Raw genomic sequence first — 13,565 nt, 5'->3', positions numbered from 1 at the left:
AAACACTTAATCCTTAAACCCCTCCATTACCTGGAGGCCAGCCAAGTGCTCACCTAGAAAACACAATACCTGCCGGGCTGGCTGGCATGCAAGGGATCAAGTGTCAGAGCTGCTATGAGGAAACCCATAAAGTTGATCAACAGCCTTTGCTCCAGGGTGTAGTGTTGCCAAGTAAAAATTTCCCTATTTCCTTATTGAGGATGTCGGGGAGACCCCCGGGGAGGGAAGGTTGCTCAGTCTGCAGCTGCGCTTGAGCTATAAAAGCCCCTGGACTGCCCCACCGCAGCCACTGGGAGAGCTCATATAGGCGTGCTGAGAAGATGATGCTCTTGGGGTTCCTGCTGCTCCTGCCCCTGCTTGCAGGGAGCTCAGGTACGTAGGAACAGTGATTCGTGGAAAGTGTTTGCAGACAGCTGTGTGGGTCTGTCAGCCCCAGCGCAGGACTGAGTGTGGATTCACTGCCACATTTGCAGGAATTGTTTTCAGCCAATTCTGTGGTCCAGTGAGTTAACACACAATATTTATAGAGCAGTGATGATGAGGTTGTGAGTTCAGACCTCCTCTGGAGCATCAGATTTCTTTAACCAAGTGGCTTCTGCCAATCATTTTTCGGGGGGAGGGATAGCTCAGTGGTTTGAGCATTGGCCTGCTAAACCCAGCATTATGAGTTCAATTCTTGAAGGGGCTGATTGGGGAGTTTGGGGATTGGTCCTGCTTTGAGCAGGGGGTTGGACTAGATGACCTCCTGAGGTCCCTTCCAACCCTGATATTCTATGACTGTATGACAGATGCTCATGGGTTGGGGACCAGATTTTCCTCTGCGCATGGCCTGCCCTTCACACATTCTGGCCCCTGCAGTCTGCACCAATGACAGTAACATAAACCCTGATCATTTGGTTTTTTAAAGGGTCTCACTGAGTTGTCTGTTGCCCGTCCATTCTGCAGGAGCTCTCTGTGCCCTGACTGAGCCACGCTACCTGCTCCCACCTGCTTGGTCTCGGCTTCCCAGCCCTGCCCCCAGGCTCAGTCCATAGGTGTAGTTTGACTTCTATATGTTGATAAATGCAAAGTAATGCACATTTTTTGTGGACTTTAACCATGATTCCCGGGGCTACTTAGGCAACTGACAACTCTAATTTTTTTTTGCAGATAATAACTTAGAAATCTCTGACAGGAGCACTTGATCTAATTCCTATATCTAGAAAGAAAATTAAATAAATATTAGACCCACTCAGCTCTAATACTAACCTGTTCTGACATCTTGTGGCAAGTCACTTATGGGACACTGGTTGGGTTTAAAATTGTAATGTCTATTCTTACTCAGATACGCTTACTGAAGTCACAAGGGACCATCGTGATCATCTAGTCTGACCTCCTGCTCATTGCAGGACACAGAACCTCACCCACCCACCCCTGAGCTCTGGCTGAGTTCCTGAAGTCCTCAAATTATGGTTTAAAGACTTCAATTTACAGAGAATTCACCATTTACATTAGTTTAAACATGCACGTGAGGAATGCCCCATGCTGCAGAGGAAGTGAAAAACCACCAGGGTCTCAGCCAGTCTGAGCTGAGGGAAAATTCCTTCCTGACCACTAATATGGTGATCAGTTAGACCCAGAGCATGTGGGCAAGATCCACCAGGAAGATACCTGGGAGAGAATTCTCTGTAGTAACTCAGAGCCCTCCCCAACTAGTGTCCCGTCTGCAGCCATTGGGGATTTTTGCTACAGGCAGTCGCCGATGGGCCATACACCATCGTAGGCAGTCCTGTCATACCATCCCCTCCATAAACTTGTCAAGCTCAGTCTTGAAGCCAGTTTTGATTTTTGACCCCATTGTTGCTCTTGGGAGGCTGCTCCAGAACTTCACTCCTCTCATGGTCAGAAATGTTCACCTAATTTCAAGCCTAAACTTGTTGATGGCCAGTTTGTATCCAATTGTTCCAGGGCCCACATTGGCACTTAACTTAAATAACTCCTCTCCCTCCTGGTTTATCTCTCTGATGTATTTATAGAGAGCAATCATATAGCCTTCTTTTGGTTAGACTAAACAAACCAAGCTCTTTGAGTCTCCTCTCATAAGGTAGGTTCTCCATTCCTTCGATCAACCTAGTAGCCCTTCTCTGCACCTGTTCTCAGTTGAATTAATCTTTCTTAAACATGGGAGACCAGAACTGCAGACAGTGCCCCAGAGCATGAGCCCGTTGGGCTCCCCCTGCCCAAAGATCTCACGCACTGGGGCTGACAGAAGCCCTGACACACAGGGTGGGGCAGGAGGCCGGGCCCATGGGGACAGAGGATGGTGCTGCCCAGCCTGCAGGTGGAGAGGTCGGGGGTGAAGGGGGACAAAGCCACGGGCTCCTCTTTCCTGCTGCCCAGACACCACCAGCTGCCAGGGTCCTGTGGGCACTGCAGCACCCCCGCCACATGCAGGCAGGCCCAAGCCTGCTCCCTGGCCCCTCGCTGACCCCAGCCTTGCTGCCCCGGGGCTGTGAGAAGGAGCGGGACGGTGATGATCCTAGCGCTGGCCCTGATTGGCTGAAAGGCACCAGCTAGCTGCTCGGTAAGCCAATCAGAATCCAGCAGATCCAGAGCCGTCCTTAGACAAGGCACCATTGTCCCCCCCTGCCCCAGTGCCCCTCCAAGTGGCTGGTGCTAGCTCTCAGCCACCACCAGCCGGAGAAGCACCGGTGCGTGCTGATGACCCATGGCTCCTTCACCAGGGACCCCCCACAGAAATGGGCTCCTTCCCTGTGGGGCAAAAAGCGCACACTGAGTAGCCCAGCTCTGAGACTCCCTCCCACCCTGCCGAGGCAGCATCCCCCGCACCGGCTCGCAGGGCCTGGATCCCCCGCACCGGCTCGCAGGGCCTGGATCCCCCGCACCGGCTCGCAGGGCCTGGATCCCCTGCACCGGCTCACAGGCACTGGCAGTCTATTTAGCTCACCGAAAGAAGTTTAAGAGGTGACTTGATTAGTACCTACATGGGGAACAAATATTGGATAATGGACTCTCCAATCTAGGAGAATTAACAGGGATGGTAATTATTCATTGGAACTATTTCCCCTGGGGGCGTGGTGGATTTTCCGTCACTGACCATTTTAAAATCAAGATTGGATATTATTCTAAAAGCTCTGCTCTAGGGATTATTTTGGGGCAGTTCTCTGGCCTGTATGATACAGGAGATGAGACTAGATGATCACAATGGTTCCTTCTGGCCTTGGAATCGATGAATATGTGAAACTGGGTCTGCCTGCAGCTGCTGTGAATGTTTAAACTGCAGGCAGCTTCTTCTTGGGTACAGTTTGAGACCTTCCTGAGCAACACAGGAGGTTTCCATATGGAGCAGAATGGAAGAGCCCCCCTCACTTCCAAACAAGGTGTTATGGAAAATGCTCCCAGAACGGATATCTGCTCTTGTGACCCCATAACTGACCTACACAACTTCCTGGGTAGCTCTTTGGATTGTTCTCCCTCGGGGATGTATCCTATAGGAACTGAATAGAAATCCCAACAGAAGCAAGAGGGCCTTTTCCATCTGGAAGCCTGAGCATTTGTTTATGTGACATCAGCTCTGGTGAAAGATCCCCAGCTCTGGAGCCATAAGCCCTCTGTTAATCCCCAGTGCTGTCTGGGCAGGGGAAGCTTCCCCCATAATGCGGGTCAGCTCTGACCAGGAGAGACCACCTGAGACAGGTGAGACTGGAGCTCCGTCTCTGTGGTTGAGATAACCCTTGGCCTTTCTGTTGTGGGGGGCAACACAGAGCCAATTAGCTCCCGCTGCTATTCTAATACTTTGGGAACTAGAATGGGACCCCCAAAATCATTTCACACGGGCCTCCAAGCACATATTAGGTGGTAAGAACACTGGGCCACCACCCTCCTATTCTGGATTCAGACCAGTGAGGGACATGTAAGCAAAGGTCTCTATATCCACAGCCACCCAGACCCCAAGCTCTCTCTCTTTTGTGACTATTTCTCCTGCTTGCTAACAAGTCCACGTGCATGAACATTCTCCGTATGCTTTTCAGCTCTGGACTGCATGGAGATGCCGGGGTCATTAAAGCAGATTGATGCCAGTAATGGGCAGGTGTTTGGAGTGAACACCGCAGGCAATGTTTACACTCTGTATGGAGACAGCTGGGTCCAGCTGCCGGGCTCCTTGAAACACGTCACGGTTGGTCCGGCTGGAGTCTGGGGTGTGAACAACAACAACAACATCTACAAGCTGGTGGGAGGAAGCTGGCAAAAGGTCACAGGTAACGTATGAGCTTTGCTTTGTCGTGTGGACGACAAAAAGAGCCTCTGTTAGGATCCTGTGCCCAGTGCCAAACTCCTACCCCAGGCTGTTGACACAATTCCCGCCAGATAGGCCACTCTTCGGATCTGACTACAGCTTGCCTATATAGTTACATTGGTACTGGTTTTGTACCATCAACTCTATAGGGAAGCTGATCTAGTTGAATTGGTGCAACCCCCGAGTGTGGATGCCGTTGCACAGGTAGGAAGGTGCTTATGTCCGTATAGATTATTTGGGGAAATGTAGTGAAATAAGCTATGCTGATACGAGCACCTTGTTACTGGTCTCGTTGTGTCTTCACTGTGGGGTGGCATTGATTTCATTCTATGTGTTTCCAGACTGATAAAAAGCAGTACAAAAACACGCATAGTCCAGTCCTTAAACTGAAATCAGAATGTTCACACAGGCCTGTCTACACATGATTTGTACACAGTTTGACCATGTTGCCTAGGAGTGTGATTTTTCTACCAAAATAGCTACATCCATATAACTTTCTACACTTGGGGTTATATCAGTATAAAGGTGCCTTTTACCAGCATATCCTCTGGGTATAAGCACCTGCAGACCGGTGCTAGTAGATGAAGGCCCAGGCTATCACACAGGTGTGGCAGTTGGACCACGTACTCTGTGGAGTCTAGACGTTCTATGCTTCAGAGTGACACACTGATAGGTGACAATCCTGAAATCTTAGGGGCATTGTACTACAGGGGTTTACACTGGCTTCATAAATCAGTTTAAATTCACACCACTGGTTAAAGCAGTGCAACCTTCTTGTGTAGACAAGGCCTAATCAGATCCTCTTAAAGCAAACTAAATGTCCCCACAGCAGTTGAATTAAATTAGGGAAATTTGCATAGAGTGTGTACACACGCCCCGACACTCACAAGTCCCCTGTGAGACGGGAACATTTACTGGCCCCATATTCCGGACACTGAGAAAGTAACATCCATATTTCCAAACCGGAGTGCACAAATGTTAGCACCTGACTAAGACGTCCTGATTTCCAGCGGTGCTAAGCAGTGATGACTTCCACTGGTGTCAATGGGAGCTCTCGGTGCTCAGTACCTCTTAAAATCAGGCCCTTTTTGCCCTAAGTGACTTTCCAAGGGCCATTAAGCAAGTTGGGAGAGGACTGGCAACCAAACCCAGGAATTCTGATTCTCAGGCCACTGCTCCAAACACTAGACGGCAGTTCTCTGACTGATTTCTCTTTCTCCTCTCACCCCTGGTCTCTAGTTATATTTCTTGCTGAGTTCTCAATAGGTGGTTTACGTCCTTATTTTCTCCATGCTGCTCCAGCCCTGCTCATTCCTCTGAACATTGTTTTACCCTTGTTTGTTTTTAGGGCTGCTCAAGCAAATTGACGCGGGTGGAGACATGTTTGTCGCTGGTGTCAGCATGAATGGTGGCATCTACTGTCTGTCTCGTCCAGCAGCCGTCTCTGTGAACAATGCCTCCACCTTGCCCTGGGTCAATATTGCAGGAAGTCTGAAGTATTACAGCTGTGGCTTGTGGGGCTGCTGGGGTGTTAACTCAGCTGATGATATCTACTTCCGGTTTGCTGTCACCCCGGACTCTTGTGCAGGATCCAGGTGGCAGAACATTCCCGGCAAGCTGTCCATGATTGAGGTCGGGACCGAAGGCTCTGTCTACGGCGTGAACAGTGCAGGACAAATATATCGCAGGTACCGTAAAGGTGAAGACAGGAGGGAGGATTTCTCCCATGAGTGATCAGGGCCATTCATACCCGTCACTAAGAGCGTAGAGAGAACAGGATGTTGCCTGATGCTGCGGAGCAAGCCACTCTGGTGCCTGATGTTGGCCAATTTCCTAATGAGCTGATTCCAGGGCTCTCCAGCATCCCAATGACCTCACAATGAGGCACCCACTCTTGCCTAATTGAGAGGACTCCAATGCTAACCAGCAGGGAACCAAAAAGGGCTGTGAGGCACATTGCAGAGGTTCTGCTATCTTGGGGGCTCTTGGAAGCCTGAGCTCTGCATATTGTAGGTAGCACAGGGAGTCCTGCTCATGCCCCTCACAGTGCCTCTGCGCACCCAGACTGCGCGTGTGCCATCCCCACAGAGTGATGGAACATCCTCCAGCCCAGGGTTAAGAACATAAGAACGGTTATATTGGGTCAGACCAAAGGTCCATCCAGCCCAGTGTCCTGTCTTTGTACAGTGGCCAATGCCAGGTGCCCCAGAGGGAATGAACAGAACAGGGAATCATCAAATGATCCACCCCCCTGCTACCCTTTCCCAACTTCTGGCAAACAGAGGATAGGAACACCATTTCTGCTTATTCTGGCTAATAGCCATTGATGGACCTATCCTCCATGAATTTATCTAGTTCTTTTTTTAACCCAGTTATAGTCTTGGCCTTCACAGCATCCTCTGGCAAGGAGTTCCACAGGTTGACTGTGCGTTGTGTGAAGAAATACTTCCTTTTGTTTGTTTTAAACCTAGTGCCTATTCATTTCATTTGGTGACGCCTACTCTTTGTGTTATAAGGAGAAGTAAATAACACTGAGAATAATAGAATACGGTTGGAAGAGACCTCAGCAGATCATCTAGTCCAAGCCCCTGCTCAAAGCAGGACCAACACCAACTAAATCATCCCAGCCAAGGCTTTGTCAAGCCCGGCCTTAAAAACCTCTAAGGACGGAGATTCCACCACCTCCCTAGGTAACTCATTCCAGTGCTTCACCACCCTCCTAGTGAAATAGTGTTTCCTAATATCCAACCTAGATCTCCCCCACTGCAACTTGAGACCATTGCTCCTTGTTCTGTCATCTGCCACCACTGAGACCAGCCGAGCTCCCTCCTCTTTGGAACCCTGCTCCAGGTAGTTGAAGGCTGCTATCAAATCCCCCCTCACTCTTCTCTTCTCCAGATTAAACAAGCCCAGTTCCCTCAGCCTCTCCTCATAAGTCATGTGCCCCAGCCCCCTAATCATTTTCGTTGCCCTCCACTGGACTCTCTCCAATTTGTCCACATCCCTTCTGTAGTGGATGGACCAAAACCGAATGAAATACTCCAGGTGTGGCCTCACCAGTGCCAAATAGAGGGGAATAATCACTTCACTCCGTTGGTCTTCTTTACAACGAGGGCACACTGCTGACTTATATCCAGCTTCTCGTCCATTGTAATCCCCAGGTCCTTTTCTGCAGAACTGCTGCTTAGCCAGTCGGTCCCCAGACTGTAGTGATGCATGGGATTCTTCCTTCCTAAGTGTAGGACTCTGCGCTTGTCATTGTTGAACCTCATCAGATTTCTTGTGGCCCAATCCTCTAATTTGTCTAGGTCACTCTGGACCCTATCCCTACTGTCCGTCTTATCTACCTCTCCCCCGTCCTTAGTGTCATCTGCGAACTTGCTGAGTGTGCAATTAATCCCATCATCCAGATCATTAATAAAAATGTTGAACAAAACCGGGCCCAGGACTGACCCCTGGGGCACTCCGCTCGATACCAGCTGCCAACTAGACATCTAGCCATTGATCACTACCCACTGAGCCCGACAATCTAGTCAGCTTTCTATCCACTTTATAGTCCATCCATCCAATCCAATACTTTTTTAACTTGTTGGCAAGAATACTGTGTGAAACCATATCAAAAGCTTAGCTAAAGTCAAGATATATCACATCCACTGCTTTCCCCATATCCACAGAGCCAGTTATCTCATCATAGAAGGCAATCAGGATGGTCAGGCATGACTTGCCCTTGGTGAATCTATGTTGACTGTTCCTGATCACCTTCCTCTCCCCCAAGTGCTTCAAAATGGATTCCTTGAGGACCTGCTCCATGATTTTGCCAGGGGCTGAAATGAGACTGACCGGTCTGTAGTTCCCTGGGTTCTCTTTCTTTCCTTTTTTAAATATGGGCACTATATTTGCCTTTTTCCAGTCATCGGGGACTTCTCCCGATCGCCATGAATTTTCAAAGATAATGGCCAATTGGTCTGCAATCACATCAGGCAACTCCCTCAGTACCCTTGGATGCATTAGATCTGGACCCATGAACTTGTGCTTGTCCAGCTTTTCTAAATAGTCCTTAACCTGTTCCTTCACCACTGAGGGCTGCTCACCTCCTCCCCATACTGTGTTGCCCAGTTCAGCAGCCTGGGAGCTGACCTTTTCTGTGAAGACCGAGGCAAAAAAAGCATTGAGTACTTCAGCTTTTTCCACGTCATCTGTCATTATGTTGCCTCCCCCATTCAGTAAGGGTCCCTCACTTTCCCTGACTTTATTCTTGTTGCTAACATACCTGTAGAAACCCACCTGTTACTCTTCACATCCCTTGCTAGCTGCAACTCCAGTTGTGCCTTCGCCTTCCTGATTTCACTCCTGCATGCTCTAGCAATATTTTTACACTCCTCCCCAGTCATCTGTCCAAATTTCCACCTCTTGTAAGCTTCCTTTTTGAGTTTAAGCTCACCGAAGATTTCACAGTTAAGCCAAGTGAGTGGATGTTTTCAGAGAAATGACTATCCAATGACTCCAAGATCTCTTTCTTGAGTAGTAAAAGCTAATTTAGACCCCATCATTTTATATGTATAGTTGGGATTATGTTTTCCAATGTGCATTACTTTCCATTTATCAACATTGAATTTCATCTGCCGTTTTGTTGCCCAGTCACCCCGTTTTGTGAGATCCTTTTGTAGCTCTTCGCAGTCTGCCTGGGACTTAACTCTCTTGAGATGTTTTGTATCATCTGCAAATTTTGCCACCTCACTGTTTACCCCCTTTCCCAGATCATTTAGGAATATGTTGAATAGGACTGGTCCCAGTACAGACCCTCGGGGGACACCATTATTTACCTCTCTCCATTCTGAAAACTGACCATTTATTCCTACCCTTTGTTTCCTATCTTTTAACCAGTTACCAAACCATGAGAGGACCTTCCTTCTTATCCCATGACAGCTTACTTTGCTTAAGAGCCTTTGGTGACGGACCTTGTCAAAGGCTTTCTATATCCACTGGATCCCTGTTGTCCACATGCTTTTTGACCCCCTCAAAGAGTTCTAGTAGATTGGGGAGGCATGATTTCCCTTTACAAAAACCATGCTGACTCTTCCTCAACAAATTACGTTCATCTATGTGTCTGACAATTTTGTTCTTTACTCGGTTTTCAACCAGTTTGCTTGGTACTGAAGTCAGGCGTACCCACCTGTAATTGCCAGGATCACCTCTGGAGCCCTTTTTAAAAATTGGCCTCACATTAGCTATCCTCCCGTCATCGGGTACAGAAACTGATTTAAATGACAGGTTACAAACTACAGTTATTAGTTCTGCAATTTCACATTTGAGTTCCTTCAGAACTGTTGAGTGAATACCATCTGGTCCTGGTGACTTATTACTGATTAGTTTGCAATTGCTCTACCTGGCCAGCAGGGGTTCCTGTGGAGCCAAGCACAGGAACTCAATGTCCCCCTTGCTGGGCCCAGGCAAGTGGAGGAAGATACTCCCAGACTGGAATGGAGTGGGAGCAGGGGAGGGGAGAGAACTGCCATTCCTGGGGGGAGCTCTGGCATTTCCCTCTGCAGCGCTGTGGGATTCCCTTGGTGTTCTCTATACCGCTCTGTCCCTGGCTTTGATTCCATGTCACCTGCCAAGACAGAGGAAAGGCCCTGTGCAGTTTGGAAGCAGGAATGTTTCCCGGTAGAGGATGTTCCCTGCCCCTCTGCCCTCAGCCCACACCGCAGGGAGATGAAGCTTGCAATGCTCAGCTCTGATCCTGCCATCTTACTAGGGTCTAGCCAGACACTCATGTAGGGGGATGGGTGCTGCAATGCAGGGCTGTGAGTGGACAGCAAGGAGAAACATGGCTGGGGCTACCCTCTGGCTGCAGTGAGAAGCTGCTCTCCTCAGGCTGGGATAGAGGCAGAGTCCTTCTCTTTGCAGACCTGTATTAACACCACTGTAACCTTCCTTTCAGGGATGGAATCACTAAAAGCAACCCCATCGGCACCACCTGGACCCAGGTGGCCAGTTTCCTCTGCAAATGCAAACATGTGTCCTATGACCTGGGCCTGCTGTGGCTTACCAATGACCAGGAGAAGATTATGAAATGCCGGCTCTAAATGAGACTCCCTCTATCTCAGCCTCACAGTGATTAACAGTGTCCATTTAAACTTTCTCTCTCCCGCACAGTGCTTAATTTGTACCAGCCTGGGCTGAGCCCCGGCCCCTCTGGGTTTGTCGTGTCAGTGATGAAAATAACAAATTGCTTCAGCCCCAGCACCTCTTTCATTACAAACTAAGCACTGCTCCACTCCCTTGTCCAGGTTTTCTACATACCATCTCCATCCAGTGGTCTGAAGCTTTTGTTCCAAGGGTAAAATCGAGTCCCACAAAATAGAGCCAAGAAGGTTCGTCATTACCTGCTCCTTCTCTGCCTCTGCTGTCCCCACCCCCAGACGCACATACTTCTACTCCGATAAAATTCAGTGGCTGGAAACTGAACACAAGCAAGGTCCAACTGAAAACAAAGGGCAGTGTTTTCAGCTATGAGGGAAGTAAACCATACGAACAGATCCACAAAGGATGTGCAAAAAGAAAAGGAGTACTAGTGGCACCTTAGAATGCATCTGATGAAGTGAGCCGTAGCTCACAAAAGCTTATGCTCAAATAAATGTGTTAGTCTCTAAGGTGCCCCAAGTCCTCCTTTTCTTTTTGCGAATACAGACTAACACGGCTGCTACTCTGAAACAAAGGATGTGGTAAATTCTCCATCACTTGGGAGTCTTTCAATCAAGACTGGATGTCTTTGTAAATGCTCTGATATACTTTGTATCAACTGTATGCTATTAGGTGTGATGCAAAAGTCACTGCATGACATCTGTGGCCTGTGTTATGTAGGAAATCAGATTAGATGGTCATAATTGCCCCCTTCTGGACTTTATATTTATGACTCTAATGGAGCCCATTGTATTAGCAACACACAAAACTGAGCTGGGCTTAGGAAGAATTTCCAAGAGAACCAGAAAGAAAAAGAAAATTTAAGTAACCCCAACTAGGTAATTTTTCTCTGCCTTTCTGCAAAATTCACCATCACCAACTACCTGTGTTACAAGGTTCTCCCTCAGTTAGCCTGATTTCAGTCTCTCCACTTCAGAAGGTCCTGGCATGATCAGTTCATAATAAGGAACAAGGGCCAAGTTATTACACACACGCTGTCCTTATTTCTGTGCCAGAAGCTCTGCATATCCACCCCTCTCCTCCTACATTTCCATTGTGATAAATCCCAAATCTCTGCATCACCAGATTAAGAAAGAATAGAGGCCTCATGTATCCAACAGGATGGCTGCGGAGCCAGAGCTGCTCTCTCTAGGCTGAGCAGGAAAGGGCTGGTAAAGGTTTGAAGTTTCCGTCTTGCTCACTCTTGTGCCAATAAAGTCTTGCAGCATCTCGGGCGCTCTCCTTGTCATTTTGTGCTCACTGGACTCGACACAACTGAAGTTTGGGGGAGTGCTGTGGTGCTAGGGATTCAGCAGCCCAGAAACCAAGTGTGTTTTGTGGAAAGAGAAACAGTCTGAGCTCTACAACAAACTAGTCCAGTGTGTGCGACATCATTATCTTCACTGGGCTGCCGACCCTCCCACTCAGCTAGTCTTCCCCCTGCTCCCCCACAATGCTCACTCGAGCAGTCTATGTTGCCCTGCTAATCTGTTCCTCTCCCTTCCCTCACCTCTGAAACACGCTACCAGGGAGAAGAAACAGGGGTGATCAAGGGTGAGCTAGTCATTCTGCCTCACACTGGTCCCCCTCTCCCTTGCCATGTGTCCTATGTGCAGTCAGGAATCCTGATGAGTCGCCTGACTGAGCAGGTGGGCGTTCTGCAGGTGGGCAGGGCTCCCACCTAGCCATCACAATCAGAGAGAGACGGGCGGGTGAGAAACAAAATCCACCTCTCTACAGTCTGTGCAGTCCGACCCCAACACTGAGAACACAGCCTCTGGCTGGGCTTTGTAGCCAAACCTCGCCCCTTTAGCCTGAATCAGAACAATGAACCATGGCGAACTGATAGGTCTCAATAAGGAGTTGGTCCAATAAACGGTATTACCTCCAGCACCGTGTCTCCGATATCCTGGGACCGATCCAGCTACCGCAACAGATCATGTTTACCCCGGCCTGTCTACTGTGACAGGCTTTGAGCCAGTTCACATGTACTAGTTTGGGAACAGTATCACTGAGGGGCTTTTTAACTTGATACGTGTCCTCATTTGCCACTTCTACCACCTCGAAGGGCCCCTCCCAGGGGTTTTGCATTTTGAACCTTTTCACATGGTTGAGTACCATCACCAAGTCTCCCATGTCAAAAGTGCGTTTGCAAGTATTTTTTATCATACCACGCCTTTTGTTTGGCTTGGCTGTCTTGAAGGTTGTTTTGGACCACTTCCATCACGTCCTTTAACTCCCTCCTGAACCTTTCAACATACTCAGTTACTGGTTCTTCCCTCACCTCACTGCACCCTTCCCATGTGTTTTTAATGAGATCAAGGGGTCCCCTCACTTTTCTTCCATATAGACGATTAAATGGAGAAAAGCCCATGGACTCTTGGGGTACCTCCCTGTAAGCATACAGCAGGAATGGCAATAATTCGTCCCAACTTTGGCCTCTCTTCTTGGCATACAAGCCCAGCATGGATTTTAGGGTCCCATTGAACCTTTCCACCAACCCATTGGGCTGGGGGTAATAGGGGGCAGTCTTTACTTCTTTCATGACACACACCTTCCATAGCTCATTGAACAACTGCAACATAACTGCTGAATCTAGTGAGCAGGGCTCTTGCCACTGTCTCAGCTTCTATATTGGACAGAGCAGCCGCCTCTGGGTATCTAGTGGCAAAATCCACCACCACTAAGATATACTTGTTCCCCCACCCAGTGGGGCATGGCATTGGACCCACAACGCCTATTGCCACCCTCAGGAATGTATGACAGGTCTGGGGTCCTACAGGTGTTTTCCTCCCCTGATACACCGCCCAAGACCTGCAATAATCTCTGTATTCCTGGCCAGTAGAAATTCCTCCTTAGCCTGTCATAAGTTCTCTGTACCCCCAAGTGACCCACAAGTGACCTGCAAAGGGACCATCATGCGCGACCAGCATTAATTCCCCCTGGTGCTGGCTGATTATAGAGTTCCTGGGACCTCTGTTCCATTCCACAGGAGCCTCCCTATACAGTTTCTCATCCTCATCAAAAAACTTCTCCCTCCATCCCTTCCTGCAGTTCCCTCTAGGACACACTTCCTTATGCTTTC

The 13,565-nt window shown here is 48.8% G+C and overlaps 1 protein-coding gene across 1 annotated transcript; it reads left to right on the top strand.

Moving 5' to 3' along the window:
• The first annotated feature begins 289 nt into the window (after positions 1-289).
• On the top strand, positions 290-11,687 carry LOC140898675 (fish-egg lectin-like). The gene is made up of 4 exons (XM_073312844.1): positions 290-372; positions 4,032-4,259; positions 5,646-5,985; positions 10,239-11,687. Exons 1-4 carry the CDS (start codon positions 321-323, stop codon positions 10,381-10,383), a joined length of 765 nt encoding a protein of 254 aa, XP_073168945.1. The 5' UTR covers positions 290-320; the 3' UTR covers positions 10,384-11,687.
• Positions 11,688-13,565: the final 1,878 nt, after the last annotated feature.

The sequence above is a fragment of the Lepidochelys kempii genome, chromosome 15, assembly GCF_965140265.1.
Source record: "Lepidochelys kempii isolate rLepKem1 chromosome 15, rLepKem1.hap2, whole genome shotgun sequence".
In the NCBI taxonomy this organism is placed as follows: domain Eukaryota; kingdom Metazoa; phylum Chordata; order Testudines; family Cheloniidae; genus Lepidochelys; species Lepidochelys kempii.
Note: the sequence above shows the minus strand (reverse complement) of the source record. Positions and strands in the feature narration are given on the sequence as shown.

Bases quoted from the DNA above. Each gene is read 5' to 3' on its own strand.
- LOC140898675 (XM_073312844.1), top strand. From the start codon at position 321: ATGATGCTCTTGGGGTTCCTGCTGCTCCTGCCCCTGCTTGCAGGGAGC. The intron at 373-4,031 runs GTACGTAGGAAC...TATGCTTTTCAG, and splicing joins CCTGCTTGCAGGGAGCTCAG to CTCTGGACTGCATGGAGATG. The intron at 5,986-10,238 runs GTACCGTAAAGG...CCTTCCTTTCAG, and splicing joins GCAGGACAAATATATCGCAG to GGATGGAATCACTAAAAGCA.